The sequence below is a fragment of the Heterocephalus glaber genome, unplaced genomic scaffold, assembly GCF_053883595.1.
Source record: "Heterocephalus glaber isolate CG9 unplaced genomic scaffold, H.glaber_assembly_v1.0 deba00001781, whole genome shotgun sequence".
Taxonomy (NCBI): Eukaryota; Metazoa; Chordata; class Mammalia; order Rodentia; family Bathyergidae; genus Heterocephalus; species Heterocephalus glaber.
The window spans coordinates 9,600,368-9,628,271 of record NW_028258467.1 but is presented as its reverse complement, the minus strand read 5'-3'; the positions used below and the strand labels follow the sequence as shown (position 1 = coordinate 9,628,271).

General features: G+C 41.4%; 1 protein-coding gene across 1 annotated transcript; it reads right to left on the bottom strand.

Annotated features, from left to right (window-relative positions):
* Window positions 1-900: 900 nt before the first annotated feature.
* Hapstr1 (HUWE1 associated protein modifying stress responses) lies at window positions 901-27,904 on the bottom strand. Its single transcript, XM_004864873.4, has 4 exons — window positions 27,269-27,904; window positions 26,482-26,562; window positions 14,379-14,654; window positions 901-1,805 (listed from the first exon to the last, which is right to left on the bottom strand). The coding sequence occupies exons 1-4, from the start codon at window positions 27,492-27,494 to the stop codon at window positions 1,561-1,563; spliced, it is 828 nt and encodes a 275-aa protein (XP_004864930.1). The 5' UTR covers window positions 27,495-27,904; the 3' UTR covers window positions 901-1,560.

Below are 27,904 nucleotides of genomic sequence, written 5' to 3'. Positions count from 1 at the left end.
CTATAAAGAATACAGAACTTCAATTCACACATTTCTAACATTCCATCACATCCCACCCAGTTAATAATGGTTAACTTAGCAAAGTTTCTTCACAGAAACATATTATCAAATAGCTGAAGAAATTGCAAACTTTAACAAAGTGCTGTAATTACTGGAAAAACCCTTACACTGATTTGCAATGGTCATTTAAGGATAAAAATAGAAAGTAACTGATACTGGACTACAAGTTTGCAAGGAAACATTTTTCACTGTCCTACTTGATATATAATAGGATAGAATAAATTACAGTACCTGGCAGGCTGACATCAGTTCTTCATCTAAGACTATCATTCAGTTCAAGATATTAAAAATGAGGATGAAACATGCTCTAAAAAGTTGTAGCTACAGAGGTCTTATATTTTACTCAGAGGACTCTATTGAGAACTTTTATTTAGGTCTACCTAACATCTAGAGAACCTCCATGCGATTCCATCCTTTTTAGAATGAGATTCCAAACCACTTCTTAGGAGAGGGAATGGAGGGACAGAATAATTCGGTTTTGCTATTTGTGATCACATTATTAGTTGATAAAACAGAGCTTTATCATCTTCCACCCACTATAAGGAAAACTGCATGAAGTAGGGCAACCATGAAAAATGTTAACACAGGATATGAAGGACTAGAATATCTACCCACCATCACCTCCCTAATACTGAATCGAAATTCAGGAAGCCCATTCTCACAGGTTAGGACCTCCTTCCGGTCACCTTGAATACAGTCTACACGTTTACATTTACCATAAGGAAAGTACCTCAGAAAGTAGTACTTATCTTAAAATTGAGTATTTGAAGCCTACAGGATTAACTTGGGGGCAGTTTAATAATATTGCTATCTTTAGAGCACAAACACACACAAAGTGAATCCAATAAAGTTCTGTGTATTGTTTCAATATTAAGTATTAATTGCATGACCATCATAGCACCTCTTTACATCACACAATCACCAGAATTAGAAACTGCTTTGGAAACTAAAAACAGGGCACAATCTGATAATTAGAAGTTGCACACTGTTACTAAATAGAAACCAGGTGCATGGTAGAGTGCAGCTGCCAAATTTGGAAGCCTGCAGATTTGACAAGGGAGCCAAATCATGTTTTTAGACAATTTTAGGAACCTGGCAATACTGTTGAAGCAAATTACTCAACACAGCAGGAAATGGACCAGGAAAAAAAAACATTCTATAACCAAATAAAAATCTGATTATTTCCTTTCCCTTTGAGAATAAATACAGTTAAGGTCACTTTTAGCCTTGGAACGGATGTATGTTTGCCTATGATGATCTCGCTAATGACTACACGGTATCTGATGTCCTCTGCTAGGGTTATAGTTTTGAGGAAGCCATAGTTACAAGAGGCGTCTACTGTAAATTCCTAGAATTTCCTTTTATGGCAACCACTATAGAATTCACTTGTCTTAAACAGTGAACAGGGGAAGATGGCCTCATGTTTCCTTTGCAATAATAGTATATGTTGAGGATCAAGTGGCTTTCAAGCAGCATGGTGGGTGTGAAAATGTTTGCAGTTTAGATCATTCTGTTGCGTTTATGGGTTGGTGAGTCTGTAATGACATCGCCACACTGGGCTGAGGTACGCTTTCTAGTTCCACCATTGTCCAAGTGGAGTGCCATTTCTTCTGATATGAAAGTGTTCAAATCGACATCATGGAGTCCATTTCTCCTTCGACTAGCATTCGATCCACTGCTTACATGTGTAGGAGAGCCTGGGGTACTCGAACGCACGCTTATACTAGCCATTGCACCACTAAGACCTAGGAAGAAGAAAAGAGGTTTTAGAGTTGCTCAATTATTTAACCCTTTTGAAAGCAACCCACTTTACTTTCCATGTTGCCATAGTGTAAAAGGGTGTCTGCCAATTTTCTTTGCAAGAGGCCACCACTGAGTAATTAAATTTTATTCTGAAAAAACCACCTGGCTTTGGCAATGTTTTATTGGTAATACTACTGATACTTACGATATTGGTCGCTTAGCAGTCACAGAATGCTGTGTATTGAGCACTGTGCCAAGTGTACAAATATCTCAAGAAATCCTCCCATCTACTTCTCTGCTAGGTAGGTAGCATACATCATTTACACATAGTAAAGACAAAAAATGCTTGCTTTAAACAGGACATTGTTTATCCAAATCATTCCAACAGATCTCTCTGGTACACGTCTGTGTATGGTGCACGTACCGGAGGCAGGACATCATTTCTAAGCCTAAGTAGACTTAGTCCAACATCCCCTCTTTAGATAAGGTGTCAAGCCTGAAAGGGGGTCACTGTTAAAAATTACCCCAAGACAATGAGCCCAAAGTGGATATACCCTGGACACATGGGGCAGTATGATCACCCAAGATCTGGACTCTATTTGGTAGATTCAGCCCGGGGATTTAGCTCAGTGGTTCCGCTGCCTGCCTCCCAAGTGCAAGGTCCTGAGTTCGATCCCTGGTACCAAAAAAAAAAAATATATATATATATATATAAATATATATATATATATATATATATTTGGTAGATTCCCAAGGACAGCCTGGGGCAACATTGTTTCTAATCCCTAGAGAAGGAAAATGTAGGGGTGTGGTAAAAAATCTTTCTGCTTTGCTTCCAAGCTATTAAATCTAGAACATACTCCAGCATTTATGGTTTGAATATTCATTGTTTAAATCTTGAACAGTTAAGGAACCAATTTGTATTCTACTTCTTTTTTTTTTTTGTATTCTACTTCTTAATGTTCAGGATGAACCCGGGAAAGGCATAGTCAGGGCAGCACACATAAATCAGCAATAAAATTTTAAAAACCTAGTGACACTGACGTTGGACTTTCTGACATCAATTTGGCCTAACACTATTCTAGCCTCACCTAGGTATTTTCCTAACACCAAACTGACATTTTTCTTTTTTTGCTTTTATTATCAGTGCATGTCAATTTTATAGAACACTGGGTTTCAATGTGTGTATTTTCATCACATCCATCCCATTTATTCCCCTCCCTTACACGTTCCTCACCCATTAGATGAAATTTATAATATGATCTAGTTTAATCAAAGTTTCCAAAGAACAAGACTTCTATCTTAGGTTTCAAAATAAGCTTAGAGGTTTGATTTGGTGGGGACCCATTCTGAGTTCTGAAAATACATAATATAAATATAAATATAATCTTGATAAAATATGCTAACTCATACCACATCAAATTTATTAAATCCCCTGGACATCATTTTCATTTCATCAACAACCATGGACAATGTTCTCAACCCATAGACCCCAACTACCTTTCATCACTGACAGTATTCCATGCCCACATCTCCCTGGATCAACTGCTTGGAACTCAACTCCCGCCTCCAGGTGCCCCCCACACCCCTATCTGCACTAATCCAACCAGCTCCCTCACAGCTTTCCCTGACAAGGAGGCACCCCACTCCCATTCGGTCTGAGAAATTCTAACTAGTCTTTCTTTACCTCTTGACCTTTCAAAGGCCAGCACCTGTTAAAAAAAAATTAAAATGCTGGAATATTTCCTACATCAGCCACTATACTAAGTACTTTTTAATTTAATCTTTGAAGTAACCCTATGACATCTATATTACTCCATTCTGCAGATGAAAAGCCAAATTTTAAAAGGTGACTAATCCACCCCAAGCTCAACAGGTAGTAAGCAAGAGCTGAGACAAGCACTCAAGCGCAATCTACACTCCTATTCACTGTAAGCTGCCTCCTCTTAAAGACTGAATTGGTTTAGTGAGGAAGTGGACTGAGAGTCTAGGCAGTGATGGCGAACTTTCTAGAGCTTCCAATGATAAAAATAGCCTGCTGTGGCACGTGTGCCATAGGTTCACCACCGCTGGTCTAGGGCCAGCCTGCCTCTTAAGGCCTAGTCTAATTAGTTGCTCTCCCTTTCTGTCCTCTTCACCCAACTTAAGACTAAATCATTCATTGCCAATACCAATAACTTGCAGTTCCTTCCAAAACCAGGTCTGGGCTTCTCTTCCAAGGCTCACTGCAGCTGCCTGAGGCTCACAAGTTCCTCTGGCACCTCCACAGAGGCCACTGCCTGCTTCTCCTACCTCTCCTCGTCAAGTCTCTCACTGGCTCCTTCTCCCTCCTGCTTGAAACCTACTCCTTCCTATTCTCCAACCTGCCAGCTCCTTCCTCAAGTCTCCTCTGCCCAGCTTCTCTTCTGCCGGACAGCCAATTGTTACCAAGAGTGAGTTTCTCCACTGCTTTAGTTTGCCCACAGGCAATGTTTTCCAAGGTTGGACCTTAGAAATGGACCCAGCCCCAGGACTTCAAGGCTGACCTGTATTTCTAGCTCCCTACTGGACATTTCAGAATTATCATCAGAAGAACCATACTTCCTCCTCCCCAACACACTGACTTCTTTAAAAAAAAAAAATAGTTAAACACCTTGGGCTATTCTTATACAACACTATCAACCATCTCTTCCTATAGACAGGTTTTTTTTAATCTCCAATGGACTGAACAGTGTCTGTACATAACACTAACTGAATTTTGAAAATGAATGTCTCAAAAGTCCCACCCCACATTTTGAAATCAGTGGATTTTAAGAAATGAATTCAGGCTGCTGGCAGCTCACTTCACCTAAAATCAATACCATCATATTTACAGTTCCATGATCCCCAAGTTGTTGGCAGTTTTTTTTAAAGCTCTACACATAAACTGAACTTGCAAGGAGAGCTGTACCCTCCTTTTTCCTAATTCCACAGCCCATAACATACTACCAGGTCATCGTTTTCTGTAATACTGCAAAACCTGGAATTTGGCAATTAACCGGTCTATCTCATTAAATTCAGGATCCCCTTTATCATTTAAAACTACAGGAAAATTTCAACAAACCTCATCCCAGATTCCCTTCCAGTTAACTATAGGGTCCTGTGGCAGTAATGACCAATGCCAAAGGCTCATAAAGCATTCCATCACAAGTGGATTAGGCACTTGTAGCCAATGTTTCTTACAGTTTCAACTTCTCCATTAAAAAGACAATACACTAAGCTGGGGATTTAGCTCAGCGGCACCACGCTCAAGCGCAAGATCCTGAGTTCAATCCCCAGTACTGAGGGAAAAAAAAAAAAGAAAGAAAGAAAGAAAATACATTAAGCATCTATTTGGCCAATCTGAAAATTCCCCAGTAACTTCTAGAGAACGAGTCTTCCTCCATTGGGTGTAGGACTTGTTTGATTGAATAGCACAAGTAAAATCACAATGTGCAACATTACCTATCTATTACCTACTCTCAGCTGTGAGAATCTTTTCAAAGTTTGAATTCATTCATCTTCCCCCCAAAACTTCACAAGTGTCAAAAAAATATTAACAACCAAAAAATATGTGCATTTTAAACAGCCCAAATTTTATTTTATAAACCAATGACAGCTACTAAAGATGCTTTGGAAAACCTTAGCTAAGCCACATGAACAATCAGACCTATACAAGTACAGAATATCTAAACATGCTTCAGAACTAAAAAACTAAGTTGTATGTCCAGGGGGCATACAACTTAATTTCTACCAAAAACACTTTTTCAAAGGGAATATCAATTGACAAAAAGCAGTAGAACAAGTAGCATGATTAGACAGAGAAGTCTCAAGCACTTAATACAAGATAAATTAACTCATCAACTTTAAAGTTTCTGCATTCACTTAAAATTAGTGCAGGAGTGGGAAAAGGTTTAAGATGATTTAATCATACTTTGAAAACTCCCACTGGAACTAAAACAAGTTTACAGTCCAGGTTATAGGAATCCAAGTTACATGGCAAATTATTAAAAGTAGCACACAGCTATTATTGTCATTTCAAGTCCATGCTTAGAGTAATAAGAAAATGCTGTTTGCAAAATTCATTACATGTAATTCCAATTTCCCAACACACAGTCTGGTCATACAAAGGCAGAGAAAGAGCAAATGCTGGCTCAGTCAATCTCACTGCCGTGTCCAGCAGCCAGTGGCCTGAGGCTTCGCCTACACTCTCTACTGGCTCCAAGCACCTTGCGCCCCTGTGAAGAGGGCTAGCCCTGGAGGTGAGAAGGCACACTGTTGATCCACCAGCACAGTTCAGGGCCCTCTGCAGATCTGCTCCACCAATGTCACCGTCTCCCGGAGAGGGGCGGATCTGAAAACCCAACTGGAACAAAATGGGTAACCTCCTGTCTGGAAGCCCTAAGAACTGGCATTCTTGCCTTGGAAATGCATTTCACTATCCAGATGTGCAGCACTCTCCAAGGCATGTGCTGAGGTGCCAGGCAAGCACTTGTAGTGTCAACGGAGTGTTTCAGATGTACCAGGGGAGTTTAATCAATTAAAAAGGAATTCTACTAAAAGATTTGTCATTTGAAGTAGATACCACTCCCCACCCCAATCTGTAAAATGTAACACTGAATTTTTATTGAAGTAAAGCACACTAAATCAAACCAATTACAAAGATACATGTGTCACACCAAGAAAACATTTTCAGTTATGCTGACAGCCCAAAGTGCTTTCCATTTTCAAAGACAGTTTTTAATGCCATGGGAAAAAATGCTCACGACGTTAAAAGTGAAAAAAAATGCAAAATACAGTTACCATATATGCAGAATGATCTCAACTATGAAATAATTTTAATATTTATACATTGAAAAAGACTAAAATGAAAATGTGCCAAACATTTAACTGCATTTATGTCTACGTAATGGAATCACAAGATACTTAATTTTTTATTTTTTTGGAAATTTTCAAATTTTCCAAGAAATTAATATTAAGTCAGAGAAAATTAAATTCAGATGTAAAACTGCATCACAACTACCACCAGTAGATTATTAGTTAAATCCTAGGTAAGTAAACTGGCTTTGAGGTGTGGCTACATAGCCTCTTTTTTCACTGCAATAAAAAATAATAAAGGTCCAACAAAATTTTATCACAGATCCAAGGCAATCCTGATGCTTAAAGCCTTACCTCCAGACACTTCAGCATTTAATATCTAACCTTCATATGCAGAAAACACCAACTTTTCATCAGAAATTTTAATGCTATTATAACTGCTTTAATTGTTCTCAGAGGCTGTTTTGAAGAAAAGGCACAATTTAAAAGTTCCAGCCTCAGAAGAAATTTAATTACAGATCTGGGGATATTACAGTGAATTTTAAGCAACTAAGAGATTGCTTCAGTGCATTAATCTCTTACATCTTAATTTCCAAAGAAGCTTTTTAGATAACATTTTACTGCTAAAAAGCCATCAACAGTTGTTATTTCAAGATGCAGACTGCAACTTTCAGCAAGCATTTCCTAAAAACCTACCGAGTTCCACACACCACTGAGTATGGGTTTCCTCCAAGGAGAAAATAACTCTAAAAGATGGATGGACTTAAACCCTCACAGGCTGGTTCCAATCAGCCAGCCACAGAAAACTGCAAGGACCTTCTTCTATACTATCCCATCAGTTTCAGAATCCTTAACCTAACACCTGTGTTAGCTGTCAGAAGAAATTTCTAAACATAAAGCTATACTAATGTAAGGGACAGAGGAGTGACAGGGGAGGAAGGGTGACAAAATACAAGTAATTAAATTCCTCCTTACATATGCTAAATGTCAACTGTCTAGGCATGGTAACTTCCCTTCAATATCACTCTGGCACACTGCAAAGAATGTTTTGAGGGAGGAATTAACACTTCAAAAGCTTGCGCTCAGATGAAATACACTGGTTCAGGCTACCTAAAATCACAGCTCTCTATAAACTGTGGGTTGAAGGTAACCATTTTATACTTTGAAAAATTCGCAATTTACCTTATTTTTCTAGGTAAAAATTACTTTCTGACCTTATACCCCCCCTCCTGAACCTGATTTTCAAATGACTACATTTTTCTTATAGGGTCCTACATCCAGCTTCTTCAGACCCAAGAATCTGTCAAGGATTTAACCGAGTAAGAATTCCCATGTAGCCCACAGACTGTTAGGCACAAGGGGAAAAATGCTAGAAATAGAGCTTATGAATTGCCCAAGCAGTAACACTGTATCCCAACCCAATTACCTGGATGTATATACATTTTTTTTTTTTTTTTTGGCACCAGAGATCAAACTTGGGACCTTGCGCTTGAGAGGCAAGTGGCAGAACCACTGAGCTAAATCCCCAGCCCTACCTGGATGTATATACTTTAGGCTGTCTAATAAATCCACTAGGCCTGAGACTACTTATTCATCTTTTAGTCACCTGCCTCTACTTCCAATTAGCAGTGTTCAGTAAGTAATGAACTATTAAGAAGGAATATAGAATGACAGTATATACCTTCATTTTAACACCAACCACAACTTCAGCAGGACTTAACTGCAGAAATCAGACCTCTTAACACCAAATCCAAGAAAACAAGGGGCTTTCAAACCAAAAGTGCTCAGCCTCCAATACTAAGGAGCTGCTGTCTTAATTCCTGAAGTACTTTTCTCTTTTTTGTGTGTTTGTGTTTTTTTGGGCGGGGGAGAGGTCCTTTAGATGTAGCGCAGGCTAGCCATGAACTCACAAGGACCCTCCTGTCTCAACCTCCTGAGTGCTGGAATTACAAGTTCTCCACCTGGGTTGGATCCCCAGCACCACCAGAGTCAAACCTGCACCTCTAGTCCCAACATTCAGGGTGGAGAACTGAGGCAGGAGGATGGCCAGGTAGTGGGACCTTATCTCAAAAGAATAAATAAAAGATTATCTTTCCTTTAGATTCTTTGCTTTTTCTAATTCTCTAGTGTCATATTAAAGGCCTAAGAATGCAAGTCCTTTCTCAGCACTTATGCTAGCAAATGTGACAGCCCACTATGCCGTAAATCTGCTTTCAACATGAGAGACACTTAAAATTGACAAGATGGTATCTTAAAGCCAATTGCCAATGACAGCGATGGTTCCCACCAACCAGTGCCTATGGTGTCACCGGACCTGCACGCTACAACCTTTGAGTCTGAAATGATGCATAATTTTTTACAGAGGGATAACCCAGGCCCAATGAGGCTGACTCCAAGTACTGCAGTCAAGAATGTCATCAGTTGTCACTGGTTGCAACTGAAACCAAGTATCTTTGTTTTTTATGGGACAGTGTGACAGGGTGAGCAACCTACAGAGACCACGTATGAAGTGACAATGAATGAGGTTCTGAATGAAGTTATCAAGTGAGTCACATGTAACACCTGTTACCTGGCTCTGCCACTCAAGAGGATACACCCCTTCTTACTCAACCCTTGCCACCAATCAATCCTCACAATGACAACGGAACTCAGGACAAGGAGAACAGACTTCAAATACAGGGCTTTCCAGACAGCACTAGCTTGGGGAAGCCAAGTCAGAGCCTCTCTCTAGGCAGTGGAGAATGTAACCAACTTCATCAGTTTATCAACATTAAACAAGCTCAAAATCTTGACAAGCAGTATTTAAGTAACAATCAAGTTTAAAATTAACTTGCTCTCTGGAGTAAATATCTGCCAATTTAAACAGGGAATTAAGAAGGATCCTCAAAGGCCATGTAGGACCATGAGATTGGGGCCACAGGTCTATTTTTGCACCTGGGCTGCCACAGGACAAAAAGGGCATGGCACTCACAGGCAGGACTTCTAACCAGCAATCCTCCTTCCCTCCAGGAAAAACACACTGTGTTTACGTGTTCTATTTAGGTTTTCCCATATCACCTTATAAACAAAATGCATCACTGGCACAAAGGACACTGGCTTGGAAAGGTTAAAGAACACTGCCCAAGACTATATAGGGAATGTGGCCTATGGCAAAGTCTGGCCACTCTTCCAACCACACAAGCCAAGGGTTCACAGCAAGTCCCAAATCATCCATCTTCAAGCCTGCTTATCCAGATTTGGGACACACACACACACACACACATGACATGACACCCTATACACACACAAATCTCATGTATTTCCTAGTATCTTGTTTTTTTGAGGGTCTCTCTGTGTAAACCCTGGCTGGCCTTGAAATCACGGCAATCCTCCTGCCTTAGCATCCTGAGTGCTGGGATTACAGGCATGTGCCACCATGCCACCAGGATCCTAATGTCTTTAAACAAAATTCTCCTCTTACCCCAACCCCAAGTTATACAAAAAGGAGGGTGTGGGAGTAAAGACACCCTAAATCTACAAACATAGCAGTATAGCGGTAAAGAGGATAAATTTTTTGAGCCAGATAAATCTAGATAATCTATTCTACTACTTACTAATCTGCACCATCTTAACCAATGAGCCTTCATCAATAAAATGGTAATAATCCAGGGTATGGATTAAATGAGACTCCCCTTACCATGGTACAAAAGTATACATAAAAGAATAGTTCTAATGGTATCACCCTCAGGTCCCAGCAAATCCCAGTTGTTTTAACACAAGATTCCTGCTAGTTCCTCTAGACACACAGGTTGCGTTCTCCCCTACTTGTAGTCTTCTATACTTGTAGTCATCTGGGGACAATAATCGTTACCATTTCCAGAGGTTTCTCAGTCTTCACTGTGCTATATTCCCTTTTCAGAACTCTGTGTTAACCCCTGTAGTAAATTCTGAATACACCTGTATCAGATATTTTGCGAAACTATGTAAAAGCCTAAAGGAACAAGAGAGGGCCTTTGCTGAAGTAACAGCCAAAAGACAGTCATGGAAATAAACAAGCCCCATTCAAGGAAGACTGCAAATAGGAAAAACCACAGGAAAAACTGTAGAAAAGCTGACTCAGAAGTGGCATTTCATCAACCTTCCAGGATGAAGAGGTAGGGTAGGAGGGCTTGTAAGGACAGCATGAAGTTATTCAAAAAATTAAACAGTATGGCTAGGATACTGGACCCCAGGTCAAGAAAGGGCCTTGCAGTGCCCTGCTGAGTCTGCACTTGCTCCAGTAGATACAGAGGACTCATGCAAAGACAGACTGGTGACCAAGTCAGCTCAGAAATAAGAACCAAAAGCACAAACTATCCCAAGCCCAAGCTCAGTTCCTACCAAGGGCCATTCCTCAGCCCATGCTAACCTGCACTGTGAGATGCTTCTTTCTATCCCCCAAATGTCTTACACATGTCATCTTCAAGACAATAGAATAAGTCAACCTACTATATGTTTGCCTCAACAGAAAAAAAATAAAGCACTCTTTATTGGCTTATCTATTTCTTGAGACTGCACAGACTGCTGAATGGCTATAAAAGATGCCATGTATTTGCTGTTTTGGGAGCAGAAGGTCAAGTCTGGTTTGAACCATATTCTGAAACAAGTATGTACGGGACACTTATGTTTGATACCCTGGAGAGAAGGTCTAAAAGAGAAGTAGCCATCTAGAATTAAGAGATGACCCTGCAGGGCCTACTGAAAGCAGCAGGTAGGGCTAGATAGCTGGGACATCTAACTCAGATCAGTGAAAGAACCTAAGGGAAGATTAGAGCCAAAGTAGCAGAATAGAAAAGGCTCTGGAAGAGAAAGGACTACTAAAAGAGTCAATGGAAAGGTAGGCAGAGAACTATAATGTAGTCCAGGTGATTTAGTCCACCTAAAATACTGTTTACACAAAAAACAAGTTGCTAATTTGGCTCTCAGTAGATTTTCAGCATTAAGACAAGGAAATGACTAAAATCAATTCATGTGTGTGGGAGTCTAACATCCAATGGCTAGCTCCCATAGTACAAGAAAAACAAACAATAAATTATAGACAAGGGTCAAAATAAAGCACTGGATTAGTCTTAAGCCTGGCTATTAAAGGACCTTTGACTGAAACTTTCGGATAACCATTAGTTGATGTACTTTTCATTGAAGCTGTTTATCTAAATCTCTCCTGCTAAAGTGGGCTCAAGGTTAGTGAGGCTTATCCAACACTGAATCTTACTCATCTGTCACACCCTCTACCTGAAATGCTCTGCAAATGTCCCAAGTCTGCCATTTTCCCTCAAATTGGTACATTTTAGGTATCCATGGGTGTATCTGGTGGAGGTACTGGAGGGGTGGGTGTCTAGGAAGTGATTAGAAAAAAACTAATATAGGGGAAAAGTGTCCTATTTATAAAGACAGGACATGAGAACATGATGTTTGCTTAAATTATAAACTCAAGTTTGCCTCAACAAACTCTTTTTCCCATGTCTCTTGCTCTACAAAAATTTCACAAATTTAAACTCACTCTCCAAAGCAAAACTACAAAAACTTCTATTTGACCTCACTTCTTTTTTTGGGTGGGGGGGCGGAATATCAGGAATCGAACTCCGGCCCTCGCACTTGCGAGGCTGGGGGAAGAACCACTGAGCTAAATCCCCCACCCCTTGACTTCACTTCTAACTACAGATTTGACTTAAAAAAAAATTATATGCAAAACTGAAATCTTGCTTAGTATTTACCCTAAGATGTTTCCAAGTACATTTTAAAAGATCACCTTGACAGTTTTTACTTGAATTTACATAAGGTAGTTAATCTACAATACTAGTTAATAATGCTCTTACTACAATTCAAATTTTTTTACAGATTCACATGAGACTTGTATTCTCAATACACTTATGTTCCTGAAAACCACTAGAGCATAAAGCTCAGTGCAATTTGTTTCAATAGACTCTTTCAAGGGGCCCTATTATTCATGCAACACTGACTTAACATAAATTATAGGTATGATTCCAAAGAGTAAAGTGTACTTCCTGTCTACCGAATTGGTGCTGTTATAAATCATTTGAGGGAAAATTATTTTTCAACAAAGTATTGTATTTAAGCTTTGCAAAACTCTTAACAATTTAAATGTATGTCAAAATTATAAATAGTCCCTTGTGCAACTACATCATCACTAAAACTCCCAAAGTTCAAAATAATAAAACACAGGTTAAAAAGATTCAACTTGAGAAAATACACTGGGAGTTAGAGTAGTTTCCCAAAGAGAGGGACTAGCTTGTTGTTTTTACTATGTACACAAGTACATTATGATCTAACAAGCTGGCATTTGTTGCTTAAAAACTATTTCTACAAGACAGTAGTATAATACAGAAAAGATAAGTATGGAATGAATCATAAACCTGAGACATGCTACCATAAACTAAATCTGTTATATAGGCGTACCTCTTATAATTCTATTTGCAAACTTAAGGGGTAAATTTCAAACTCTAATTCAGTAGGAGCAGACCAATCATATTTTTGCCTGAGTTCCAAAAGTTCTGAACAGCTTAACTATTCTAACATATTAAAAATAGTCTAGAGTCTTAAATACTGTGTCCGTGTAACATGGGCCTTCTTGGGAATAATTTTTTAACTTGCCATAAACTTGTAAGCCACAAAAAACAAAAATACTTTTTCCAACTCCATATTCTGATTAGGAGTATAGGAAAGAATCAAAGTATGCCAAAAGAGAGTAAGAATTTCTATAGGCATTAAAGTTTCAATGATATAAAAGACCACGTGTGTTTGTGTGCATGTGTATCTGTCACATTTTTATTACCAGGTTAACTTTTAGATGACCTATTCTATAGCCTACAGATGTTAACTTTTAACAGGATTCATAATCTAACTCACTAGTTACTTCTCAGTAGTTACACTTCTTGCTTAATCATCTGTTTGACCCATGTTTTCAACTTGGTTTCAATCATTTCTTAATTATTTTGTTGCTTTTTCTTTTAGCTCCAATATTGTATGCTGTCATACAGACAACTCTCCCAGTTCTCTACATGGAAGTCTGTATTAGAGAGCAAGCAACAATAGACTTATCCCTGACAAGAAGCCTGTTCCTCAGGCTTCTCCTTTAATCCTAAAGCCCCTCATCCAAGAATGCCTTCTGATGACAAGTCTAGCCTGGGAAGGTAGTGATGGATCTGCCCACAAGCTGCACTTCTGATCATCCTATCAAAGCAAGAAGGACCAAAAGGACAGCAGGACAGAGGAAAAAGGACCTCCTATCGCCTCTACCCCTTGGTCATCAATGCCCATCCTCTACAGCAAAGAAGATAATGAAGGGTCCCAACAGCAGTTCTCAGTTCCCGAGAACTAACCCAACAATTACCTGCTTTACTTGCCTCTTGTGGACCAGGCTGCCCTCCAAGCAGCTATAAATGCAACAGAATTCTTAAGACACAAGAACTTTCTTAACTCAGAAGAGTAAGAAGACATGTACATCATATAATGCAAAGCAACAAATTCTAGTTAATGTTGCAGAAAGACTGTTACTATAACATCAATATGCTTGAGCTAACTTTCTAAAAACATTTTTAGGATGGCCTAGCTCACAGTCAAAAATTGCCCTTAACTTACATTCTAGTTCAAACATTTCTAGAGTGTTTACTGTAATAGACAAAAAGCAGACAATATATCTGGATCTATGCCTAAACATGAAAATGAGTCCACAGGCACACTCTTAACCATCTTTCCAAAGAAATATGTTTAAACGGCTTTACCATGCAGAGCTATGGCTTCCCGGAAGGGTTGCAAATCAGTCTCTACAGAGGAGCTAGTTTCCGCTGAAGTAGCTCGGTTAGGGGACACTACAGTCAGTCTTGGGGGAGCTCTAGAGTTTCGAGGTGGAGGAACCTTTCCACACAGGAAGCTGATCAAATCTTCTCTGCGAATAGTTCTTCTGCGTTTTTTAACCCAAGCCAACACATCCTTATTGCGTCGCTGATAGCCAATCTGAATTCCAATATCAAAACTTCGCTGATGGGTATCCACGCTTTCTGTTAGAAAGAAAACGAAAAAAGATACATGATCAGTAGAGCCATACTATTCCCTTGTAAAGAAAATTATTTTACAAGTTACCAAATATAATTATACCATTAATATAAGGCCTCTAAGTCTTTAAGTAATCTAATAATCTGAAACCTGTTAGAAATACTATACATTTAATCTTAGTGGTCTAAATTCAGAGTTCATACATAGTCCTAGAGCCTATCTGTCCTTTCAAAAAAAAATATACATAGGGCGGGGAATTTAGCTCAGTGGTGCTCCCGCCTGCTTCACAAATGCAAGCCCCCCCACAAAAAAAAACAAATGCAAGGTCCCGAGTTGAATCCCCAGTACCAAAAAAAACTACACACATACATACAGAGGAGCTACTTATCATTAGCCAAATCCCTAAAATAAGGTGCTACACTTAATGGTATTAACAGTAGCTAAATTATCAAGTGTTTATTACTGCTTTATTAAGATTCAAGATTAAAATCGCTTCTCGGCCTTTTGGCTAAGATCAAGTGAAGATTCAAGATTAAAGTAACCATCTACATTTACACAGGTACTACTACTCTCTTCTACAAGTGAGGAAACTGAGGTACTGAGAGTTAACTTCTTCAAGGTCCCAGTACCTACAGAAGAGCTGGAATTTTATCCACACCCTGCTGGTCCTTAACCTCTAAGCCATATCACTCTCCTTCAGAAAGGTGAATTCTCACAAATTCTAAAATAGACACAACACATCATTCAACAGATGCCTAAATACTGAGCATGACTCAGGCCATGCTTACCTGCATTTACCCTATCATTTCAGAGACGCACGCCTACTGACAGTTTCAGCACCAACAATTAAAAATGCACAAGGCTGCAGCAAACTTTAGAAATTAACAAGGGAAAATCAATTCTATACAACATGAAAAACAAACAGGTGCTTCATTCATTTCCCTGAATTTATTTCCATTGTTTCTAATTTTGAACAATTTCTTGTACTTCACTACCATTCCCTTAACTTAAAATTCCCCAGACTAGATTCCTCCTATATACTGAATCAGAATTCAGTAAAATAATCCCCGCCCTTCAGTGGTTTTATCTAGTTGGAAAAAATTTGAAAATTTAAGTCACTGCAATTTATTTTTAGTTAGCTGCCATACTAGCAGAAAATCACTAGTACATCTTTATCCCTAGACCTTCTATAAAAGCAATGGGAAGGTCAGGCATGGTGCTGCATGCCTGTAATCCCACCTCTTGGAAGGTGGGGCAAGAGGATCACAAGTTCAAGGCCAGCCCAGACTACTTCACGGAACCTTGTCTCAGAAAACAACAGGAGCTGGGGATTTAGCTCAGGGGCACCATATCTGCCTTGCAAGCAGAAGGTTCTGAGTTCGATCCCCAGTACCAAAAACATAAAACAAAACAAAAAGCAGTGAGATACATTATCATCACTACTGGCTGTGATTATTTTAATTCTGTGTCTGTTACATCCAGAGTAGACTCAAAAAGGAAAAGCAATAGTCAAACAATGAATGATGAGCTTGGTCCCCCAAGGATCCCAAGCTGCATCTGCTTTATTCAAAAACTGACAGACTACAGGTGCAGCAGCTCCATAGCTCTTGTGTTTGGCACTCAGTAAGCCCTAGGTTCACTCTCCAGTACCTCTCCCACCTCCACCCTTAAATAAAGGGCAAGGGTACAGGTGCACAAACAGAACTATAAAACAAGGAATACTCCTTGGTGAATGGCCTGTCTTTATTGCCAAAGAATAGAAAAATGAGAAGCTGAATGTGGGAATAGGTCATTTCCCTTAAACATACTTTAAAATAAAAAGGACTAGGACTCAAATTCAACATCCATTGAGAACTTGTGGTAGGCCATACAGTGTATTCCTATCTTCTCATTTAAATCCCACTATAATTTTGAGAAAGCAGATTAGTCTAATCTTGCAGCTAGATTTATTAAAAATAGGTCAAGTGAAGTCATTTCTGCAGTATCTCACTATTAGATAATGGCAGTCACACAAAATGAGTCAGTATCTGCTGACTTCTCATTTCATCATACACAAAGCAGGCATGAACTCCATTTTAAAATTAAACAGCATTTATAAGGACAATACCATACACCACTTTCCTGTCCTGCAGAAGACTTTCAGGAAAGTCAACTTTAAGAGGGTAGATAAACCTAAGGTAACTTTGAAAAGTTGTATCTAGATCTTCAATTCTAAAAGAGCTGAAGTCATTTAAGGGAAATCAAGTCATGAGCAAGCTAAGCCTATATCCCATGGGCTTAAAAGATAAAGGTAAAATGTACAAACCTAGAAGCAATGTGGTTTTTATAAATCTTCCCTACCCAAAAGAATTATTTTCAATCAAAGTCATAACTGGGGTAATTTGTTTCCAAACATAATGAGGTAATTTTATCTTTCTAGAGCTAAATGAAGGTAAGGCTAGAATTAAAAAAAAAAAAAATAGAGGAGCCGGGCATGGTGGCCCACACCTGTAATCCCAGCACTAGGGAGGCTAAGGCAGGAGGATCACCTCAAGTTCGAGGCTAGCCTGGGCTACACAGTGTTCAAGGGCAGTCTGAACTACAAAGGGAGACCCTGCCTCAAAAAAACAAATATATAAATAAATAAAAATTTAAAAATAAAAATGCGCACATAAAAGATCAAAAAAATTATTAAAAAAAACAAAGGTGGGCAACACATCTGGAATATAAGCTAGTTGGAAGGCTGGGGCAGGAGGATCACAAGCTCAAGGCCAATGCTGTCAACTTTGCAAGCCCAAGTTTCAACAGGAAGTAAAAAAAAAAAGGACTGGGTCGCACAGAGGGTGGCTGAGGCAAAAGGAATACAAGTGCAAGTCCTGGGCCAGGGATTTAGCTCAGTGGTTCCACCACCTGCCTCAAGTTTGATCCCCCGTACCAAAAAAAAAAAAAACAAAAAAACAATTGCAAGTCCCACATTGGCAACTTAGCAAACCTCTGCCTTAAAATAAAAAATAAAAAGGGATAAGATGTAGCTTAGTGGTCAAAAGCCCCTGGACTTAATTCTCAGTGCCACAAAAAAAGGGAAGGCTGTGGGTGAAACTCAAGCGTTCCCTGGGTTCAATTCAATCCCCAGTACCTCCAGAAACAAAACACCTTAGACAACGGATCATATGAGGTGATTGTTTTTTTAACTTACAGGTGCGGGGGAGCTTGGTTAAGGTTCGAGTGGTTTTGATTGAGGACACAAGAAGTCCCAACAGGGCTAGGGATGTAGCTCAGCAGGAAAAGCACTTGCCCAGCATGCAGGAGGCCCTGGTTTGACTGGTCCTTGTGGGGTGAGACACAGGACAGGATGGAGAAGTAGTCCCAACAGTCAGATACATAAGGGACTAATGCTCTCACACATTTAAATTACACATTGGGACACTCAATACATACTGTTTTAGAAGGCAGAAAGTTACACAAGTTGTGAACCTCTTTTAAGAAATTATAAAAAAAAAATATGCAGCTCACCAATAACCACACCTCAGAATTTCTGACCAAGTTTCAACATCAGAAACAACTAAGAGCTTGATAAAAATCAGGTATTTTAGCCAGGCATGGTGCCTATGCCTGTAATTCCATTCCTCAGGAAGCTGAGGCAGGAGATGGACTGGCATGAGTTGGAGGCCAGCCAGAGCTACACAGTGAGTTCACAGCCTGCCTAAACTACATAGTAAGATCCTGTCTCAAAAAAAAGGGAAATTTGCAAACACTAATTTACAGACTAGAAGGAGTAAGAGGAAAAAAGTAGATACATTTAAGGTCTTCAGGTACATGTTTTCCCATGACCTGAGCATAGCTTGGTTTGATACCATTAATAACCTACTCTGAAAGCCAGGTCCAATGTATCACAAAATTAATACAACCTCAGTTACTTCCCTAAAAAGAAAGTCTCCTACTACTGCTAGGGCATTTAAAACACACATCTTACAGGTAGGACTTTCTAGCTGCTGGGTTAAAAGTAAAGCCCTTGCCGGGGATTTAGCTCAGTGGTTCGGCCACCTGCCTCGCAAGTGCAAGGACCCAAGTTCAATCCCCGGTACAAAAAAAAAAAAAAAAAAAAGTAAAGCCTTCCTCAAACCTTGAACTAAGTAGGAAAAACCTGCATGCTTACTGGAAAACCTTAGATATGAAGAGATTACATTTTGTTTGTTTTTTTCAGACAGTCTTAATCTGTAGCCGAGGCTGGCTTCCAACTCTCCTGCTTCAGCCTTTAGCCCAGCTAAAGAGACTACATTTTAATATAATTTCTGAACAACATAGTGTCCGTTGAATAATAATCATACACACACACACACACACAGCCTCATGAAGGCTCTGAGCCAAACACTGCTTTGAACCCTGACAACTAGACACCCAAATTCTGGAATTTGGGCCCCTGGCCCAAAACACCTAGGTACAGAAACTGTGAGACAGTCTTGGGATCAACACTATTTTACCAAAACCAAAGCTATTCTGGAAAAGGGTCATAAACGTGAAGGTCAAATGAGTCCCCAGGTGCACTGAAATGTTAGATCTAACCTTTAACCACAACAGTAATCTTTTTCAAAAAAGCAAATTGATTCATGCAATAGTCACACGAGATATCCATGTTTAATTTTTTAATGTCTTTGTATAAATCTAAAATTGTATTCAAAAAATTTTAGGTTTACTCTTCGTGGTGGTGGGGGTCGGGAGAATACACAGAATCATACTGATTCTGAGGTGAAAACCAAACGCAGAACCTTAAGCGATACATACAGACAAAATTAATCAAAATGCTGTATTTTTTGGTGCTAAGGATGGAACTTAAGATTCCATGTACTCCACCGAGTTACTCAATGTTTCTTTTTATTTTATTGAGACAATCTCACTACGTAGTTCAGCCTGGTCTCAAACTCATGGCAATTCTCCTGCCTCAGCTTTCTAAGTGCCAGGATTACAAACATGCACTACCACATCTGGCAATGTTTCTTGAGTCTCACAAAAAAGACTATGTGAGAAGGTATTCCAATTTTGTAAACAAGAAAGTAAGGCTCAAAGGTCTGTCCAAACTTGGGTAAGTGACAGTTTCTCCTGCAAGCCATTTCTTCCCCACAAAACAAAGTCTCTCATTCTCCTGAAGAAAATCCAGAAGTCATTAGAGCACATTTGTTGTTGTTGTTGTTTTTGGTACCGGGGATCGAACTCCAGTCCTTTCAAGGCAGGCGCCAGAACCACTGAGCTAAATCCCTGGCCCTAGAGCACATTTCTAAACCAGAGCAACATTTTTAAGGAATACTGCTGTTTACAAAACACTTGATCATAATTAATCATCCAGTCTGGCGAAGCAAAAAATGTACTATTGTATTAGGAACATGAGGATCTGAGTCAAAGCCAACAAAACTGTATTCCAACTGTTTTAATAATGTCTGTGTATCCCCTAAGGAATTGTTGGAAACTTAAGCACTACCTTCTCACTTCTTATATGTGAGCTTAATCTTCACCTAGCACACAGAACAAAGGACATCCACCAGGAAGATCATAGCAGCCACTGTGTGTTGCCTGCCCAGCCTTGAATCCCTGTCCTGCCCTGTCTACAAAGCTCTAGAGTATTTTGTTTGGATCTGTTTTTATTTTATTATTATGGGTTTTTTTGGTACTGGAGATGGAACTCAGGTCCTTGGGCTTGTGCAGCAGGCAGCAAAACCACTGAGCTAAATCCCTGGCCTCAAGTATTTTGTTTGGATAGCCAAGCACATGCTGAGGGAAGCTTGCTCCACACTCCCTCCAACTATTCTGTGTATTCCCACATTCTGATTAAGGTACTTATGCTAGGTAAGTAATGAGTCTATTCTGGGCAAGAAACTGGGTTCTTCTAAGCTTCAGGAGCAATCTCAAGAGGTGAGCTCAAAGAGGTGAGCTACCTGTCCTGTCACCATGATAAAACCAGTCTGAACACAAAGTGCACACATGTATATGAACATGCAAAGGGGAGAGAACTGCAAAGCAGGAGCCTGAACCACCAAATTAAATCCATCCCTATCTCCAGCATCCAAGTTAGAAAGGAGTCCATACCACTCAAGACAGCCTGACTTGTCCTGCAGCCAAATATCCTCCTCTTAAGGACTCCACCACCACCACCCCAACTGTGGATTGAACATAGAGGCTTTATATCACTAAGCAACATTTCTAACAATCTCAAACCTCTTTTTGAAAAAGGAGCTCAACTAAATCACCCAGGGTAACCTCCAACTTGTAATCCACCTGACTCAACCTCCCAAGTAGCTGGGATTATAACGTGCCACCATGCTTAGAACAAAATATCCTTTTTACAGAAAAGTTATACAGCAGAAAATGATTATTTTCTATAAAAATTTACAGACTAAATCTATAAATGGGGCATTACAAATGATGGGCTAGCCAGGTGTGGTAGTGCACACCTATAATCCCAGCACTGGGGAGGCTGAGGTAGGAATATTGCTGTGAGTTTGAGGCCAGCCTGGGCTACAAAACTGAATTCAAGGCCAGCCTGAACTACATAGCAAGACTGTCTCAAAACAGAAACAAAAAGTAAAACACAAACAAAAAAAACCAGGGCTAATCCTCCTTATAATTGAAGGTGAAGAAGAAAATTTAAGTCTTAGGGTTTCTAACTATAATCTACACTGAGGTATTTAACAGTTTCAATGCTCAGGAATAATTTTTTGTACCATGGAGAGTAATAACCCAGTGCCATCTATCTCTGATCCTATGCTTTCTCTCACCATTTGTTTACAATTACCCATTTGGTTCAACAATTTTCATTATGATCAATCCACCATTAGCTTCTATGTAGGTCCAAAATGGCCACACTAAAGTGAAACAACATAGCAAGAAGCAAATGTGACATCACACTATTTTTCTCACCTGTCAATTGTATTTATGTTTGCCCCCTTTTAGGAAGGTAAGGAAGAAAAGTACATATCATAGTGCTTACTTAACACAAAAAAATTTAAAAACAAAAACTAAACTAGAATTATTCCCTCCATAGTAAGCACCGCCTATAGTAAAAAACATGCAAAAAATAGTTAAAACTTGACCATCAACACAATCAACACTTGGGAACTCACTATATGCTAGGCATAAAACTAAAAGCTTGCACTGAAGTTAGTGGATATTAACTCACTTAAGAAAACCAAGAAGCACAATGGTAAAACACCTGGCACCTGGCTCCAATACGCCTGTAGAGCCACACAGGTAACCAGTAACAGCATCAAGGTCTGAAACCGGATGATCTGGCAATAGATTCCAAGACCCTTGACTACAATGAAACTAGGCCTGTGCAAGTACTACTAGAGCAGACACCTGGAGGCAAATGATGTTCTAGGGCAGGGGTGGTGAGCCTACAGCATGCATAGTCGGCTTTTTTATCACTGAAAGCTCTAAAAGGTTTGCCATCACCCTTCTAGAAGAATCTGAGAAATATCTTTTAGTGTGTGCAGTATTAAGGGAAAGCTCTCGGCTCCATTCAACCAATGGTTCAACTGCACTGCTAAAACGTAAAGCAAAAAAAAACAAGAATCAAAGAAGAAAAACATTAAAAAGCTGAGAAAGAGCCATTGAGAAGCAATGAAGGGGGGGGGGGCTATAATCCCAGCTACGTAGTGGGTTCAAGGCCAGTCTGCACAGCGACCCTGTCTCAAAAAACCACAAAGAAAAGAAATGAAGCTAGTGTAGTGCACATGCTAAGAGGCAAATGGATCACAAGTTTGAGCCCAGCCTGGGCAACTTGGCAAGACTCTGTCTCAAAATAAAAAATAAAACAAGGGCTGGGGATGCAGATCAATGTGAAGGCCCAGGGTTCAATCCCATACCAAAGGTGGGGGGGTGAGGGAGATGGTCAAGCACTGGCTCCATGAGGGCACCAGCTCCCATTTCAGGCTGCCCTGTGAGGCTACCTAGGTTATCTTTGCCCTGGAGGACAACCACCAGTCCCAACTCTCAGGAGCATTCAAAGTACACAATGCTTTCCTAGGAGAAATCAAGAGACCATGATGGAAACCAGTCACCAAGAGATGAGAGAAAAAAAAAAGAGAGATGACAGGTGGGCCGGGGATTTAGCTCAGTGGTTCCAGCACCTGCCTCACACGCACAAGGTCCCGAGTTTGATCCCCAGTACCAAAAAGAAAAACAGAGATGACAGGTGAATTTATAAAACCAATCTGGCGCTAAAGGTGCTGCTCAATGGTAGAAAGCACATGCCTAGCCAGGGATTTAGCTCAGTAGCTCCTCGCCTGCCTGGCAAGCACAAGGTCCTGAGTTCAATCCAGGGTACCAGAAAAAAATTTAAAAAGCACATGCCAACCATGCAAGAGATCCAGCGGGCGAGGGAAAGGTGCAGACTTGGCCAAGTATTTCCCAGGTAAGCATCAACCCTGACTAAGATTAAAACCACCTCAGTAACTTTTCACTCACTTCTTTGGTTAGAGGCATCAAAAAACACACTCACAAGGACCTGAGTTCAATGCCCAGTACTAAAAAACAAAAAAACCACACACACTCAGGCAGGGACCCAACAATGCAAAGAAATACCATCCTCTTCGTATTAATCAAATCCATGACTAGCATCGAGGATTTTTCTCCCTTCCAAAAAAGGAAGCCAAAGTTTGACCCGTATTATCTAAACAGGAGGACCATGCACTCCATTTTTCTGAATCCTGTTCCCACTGAGAAAACAACGTCAACTTATATTCTTTTGTAACTCTTTCCAGTCACATTTCTAACTGAGTCAATCACCATTCTACTCTCCAAAAATCCACTGGCAATTTAAAGGAGCCCTCTGCTAGGTTTTTACCTCAATTCTGACCTTCCGATGTGCTGATTTCAGGAATTATCAAAAGGCTGATATGGGTGCTAAACAATCCCCAGACTGCAAAATTTGTCATTTTTAGCTTTCCAGATTAAGTACTCACATATACAAAATACAGATGTGTTTCCCTCTTAAAGGATCCTCCAAAATCTTCCCCTCTGTAAATTACACTTAAATATTTCATCAGAACTTTGAAAAACTTAGCACTACTTAATGCCACATGCACTTGCTAATTTCATTGGCTCTATTTAAGACAACCTATTATTCCTACAGTTGTACTTCTGTTCTCTAAAGACCACACCCTGAAAAGGAGGAAGGGTATAAGGATTTGCAGAATACTATTTAGTTTCCTCACAACAAATAGGAACTGAGGCCGGCCATGCTGCATGCCTGTAATCCCACTTGGGAGGCCCTGGATTACATAGTGAGTTCAAGGCCATCCTGAACTACCTAGTGAGACCTTGTCTCAAAAAAAAAAAAAAAAAAAAGATAGGAATAGAAATAAGCTCTCCCAACACTACCAAATTCCACAGAACACAATTTATCCATTCCTATTAGCTAAGAAGGGATGTTTCCTGCTAAAAAAACACAAACACAAAAACTAGACCAGACTATACAATCCAAGAACTACATGTAACACTTAAATGTCCCTGATTAAATTTTCTGAACAAAGAAAACTAGTACACACATCTCAAATGAAATAGTCAAATTAAGGATTATTTCAGAATTCAGCTTCTAAACCTACCTTCTTTTAAAGAGTTAGGATTACTAAAAAACTGCTAAATCCTAGAGGGATATAATCTACTTAATACACAACAGCACCAAAACTAAAAGACATTTATATGTGTACTGTACATGGCTAAAGAATCTTGGCACATAAAAAACACTAAAAATATATTGCTTTCCTCTTCAAACAACTGCAACAATGGCAAAAGGATAAACCTTATACTTGTACCTCCATACAACAGACTACAAAGCATTAAAATGCACTAATACCTGCAGTGTGAACTCCATGAATCTACCTCAAAAACATCATGCTAAGGGGAAGAAGCCAAACACAAAAGGATACAGACCACAAACTCTTAATGGAAACCTACATACAGTACACTGCAGTCAGATCAGTGGTTGACAGGAACAAAGTGGGGAGACAGATAACATTCTTTTAAAAGTATATGCCAAAATCAAACTACACTTTTTTAAAAAACTATACATCTTAAAGGTGATTTTTTTGTTTTGTTCACTCCCAGGTACCAAAAACAATAAACAAAACCAAAAAAAAAGTGATTTTTGTGTGTGTGTTTTTTTTCGTGTTTTTTTGGTACCAGGGATCGAACTCGGGACCTTGTGCTTTCGAGACAGGCACCAGAACCACTGAACTAAATCCCCGGCCCAAAAAAGTGATTTTTTTAATGTATATATACTCCAAGAAACTTGAGTCTGTAAAAAATTGAGTTTCTCAAGTATTATTTCCCTAAAACCACTTCAAAGAGAATGCTAAAAACCCCAAAAACATCTATGACATAAAAAAGTCATTTATAATATATAATAAACTCAGCCACATAGAAAAATCAAAGCTGACCACTGAGGCACCATTTAATCTGTTTCCCTTTTCTCAATAAGGAGGAACTATTAGTTCTTCATTCCCTAAATTAGCATTCTTATTCACACCAATTTAACAGTTCTCAAAATTACTCCCCCCAGCCAGGCATGGGGGCGGGGGGGTTGCCATGAATTCGAGGCCAGCCTGACCAACACAGTGAGACCCTATGTCCTCCCGCCAAAAAAAAACCCTCCCCCCAAAAGTACAGTTTATTCAAGAAATCTCATAAGGGATATGTCTTACAGAATGCTGCCACTTTTTTGCACATACTTGTTTGTTTGGTTTTGGTTTTTTGAGACAAGGTCTTGCTTTGTAGTGCAGGCTGGCCTTGAACTCAATTATGTAGCCCAGGCTGGTCTCAAACTCAGGGCTCCTCCTGCCTCAGCCTGAGTCTGAGTGCTGGGATTACAGGCCTGTGTTACCCAGCCCGGCCATTTGCATATTCTTAACCAAAAATAGGGGTCTAAGATCAAGGAGAGATTGCAAAGTTCATTTCAACCTATTTTGATATTTGTGATTCACACAAAATTCCATTACTGTTAACAGCTCCTAAGTTTCTTAAAACATTTAATTACATGTTTTATTAAGATTAACAGTCAGGTCCAAATCTTTTTTTCATACAAACCCTGCCAAAAATCAAACCCAGATTTCCAAATCTTCCCTATCTGCATGGCACAAAATCTCAACCTATGTTGGCAAGACAGCTCAATGGGCAAAGAACAATTAAACACATCTCTCATCATCACAGAGGAGGAAAAATAAACCCCAGAAGGCACCGGGAGGAAACACATATACATCAATTCAAAACTAAAGATTTCCTAGCAACAACTTACAACCAGTTACAAGGGAGTAAGGAGGAAAATGATGAAATCGTTAAAGGAGTGCAGATGTTAATATGCACACCATGCTCTAAGCGGCTAGACCCAAAAATCTTCCCTGAGATTGTTCCACTTCTGTGGTACAAAAACAAACTTTTTCTCTTGCTGTCTTTTCCAAGAGAAGCAGGTCTCACCCATCTTCCAGTTCCAGTTCCTACGTAGCCTCTTAACACGGGTACTTAACACTTTGGAGCTGGGTAAATCCTGGCTGAGTGGGGAGGGGCTGTCTTGGGTACTGAAGGATAAGGAGCAGCTTCCACCCACTAGATGCCAATAGCAGCCCCCCTCTTAATCAAGACAATCAAAAATGTCCCTAGACATTGCCATGTGTTTCCTTAGGAAGAGGAAGGAGCTGCGGGTATCAAAATCGCCTCCAGTTGATCTAGCTAGAACATCACTGAGATTCTCAGGCTGCAAAGCATTCAAGGTTAGCGGCTACACTGGGGAGCAGAAAACACGGTCAGAACGCAGGACACACACCCTGCCCCTCCCCTTCACCAGCAATACACCAAGGTTATCTTTACCTTTGTAGAGGTTGGTGACAGCGGTGGCTGCGTTCTGGAAGGGAACCCAGAGAGAAAGTCCTGGCTGCTGACACACTCGGTCTGAAAACAAACATCAAAAAAAAGAGGGGGCGGGGGGACAGAATGGACACAAACGCACGCACAAGGACACAGAGAGAGAGAGACAGACAGAGACAGGGAGAGAGAATGTTATTTGGGCGTCAATCACTCCGGAACGGCCATATTAGGTTTCGCCATTTTGTTCAAGGGTTTCGGGATCCCAAAGTGAGCGGGGGGCCAGGATCAAGGGGTCGCGGCGGGGCGGAAGGCAGCGCGGGGCTGGGGGCGCAGAGGGCCTGGCCGGCACCGGGAGGCGCCCCTCGCAGTCCCCGCCCCGAGGCCAGGTCGGGGCACAGTGCGGCCGGCCGGCCGCCTTCTTCGCCATTTTGTGGCGGGGGCTCCTCCCCGGTCCTCGTAGCCCTGCCCGGGGATCCAAGACACCCCCCTCCTCCCTGGCTGCGCCGTCGGGGGTTCCCCTCCCCAGGGGGGCCCTACCCGGATCTCCCCAGCGGCGCCTCCGGGCAAGGAGGGTGCAGCAGCTCGACCACCAGACCCGGAGGCCGCCGCCCCCAGCACGCGCTCCAGTAGGGCGAGGGGAGGCTGCGGCAGGAACGGGCCGGACGGGGACGGGACAGGGTAGGGACGGGACAGGGTAGGGACGGGACAGGGTAGGGTCGGGACAGGGTAGGGTAGGGTCGGGTCGGGCCGGGCCGGGCCGGGCGGCGGCAAGATGGCGGCGCGGCCTCACCTTTGTAGAGCTGAGCCACGGCGGTGGCCGAGTTCTGGAAGAGGTGCCACAGCTTCTGCTGCTTGTGCTCGGGCTGCGCGGCGGCCGCTGCCTCCTCCTGCAGCTCGGGGGGCAGCTGCTCGTCCTGCTCGGCCTCGGCCAGGCACTGCCGCTCCCACTTGGAGAACCAGTGCTCTGGCCCGTGCTCCTGGATCTCCGCCTCGCCCTCCTCCTTCCGCTCCTCCATCCCCCGCGGCCTCCCGCGGCCTCGCCGCCGCCGCGGCCTCCTCAGGCGAGGCCTCCGCGGGAGCGTCGTCCTCGAGCGGCCCAGAGGAGGAACCCGGCGGCGGCCGGCAGCAGCGCCTCGCGGCGGCCTGGGACTCCTACGACCCCGCCCCAAGGCCCCACGCAGCCCCGGAAGACCCCCGCCCCGGGCCTACCCTCCCCCGGGCCCCGCCGGCGGTCGCCGAGCCGGACTGAGCGCTGCCGTCCCTCGCCTCGGCCTCGGGAGCTCTGCTACCGCCCGCCCATGGCGCTGTGGCCTCCCCGGGGCAGCTGTAGCCCGCCGTGCCCTCCGCACCACCCGGCCTGAGCCGCCGAGCCCACCCCGAAGACTGAGCGACGTCGCCGCCGCCGCCGCCGTCTACGCCTCTGCGG

Bases quoted from the DNA above. Each gene is read 5' to 3' on its own strand.
- Hapstr1 (XM_004864873.4), bottom strand. From the start codon at position 27,494: ATGGAGGAGCGGAAGGAGGAGGGCGAGGCGGAGATCCAGGAGCACGGG. The intron at 26,563-27,268 runs GTGAGGCCGCGC...GTTTGTTTTCAG, and splicing joins CGTGGCTCAGCTCTACAAAG to ACCGAGTGTGTCAGCAGCCA. The intron at 14,655-26,481 runs GTAAAGATAACC...TCTTTCTAACAG, and splicing joins TGTCACCAACCTCTACAAAG to AAAGCGTGGATACCCATCAG.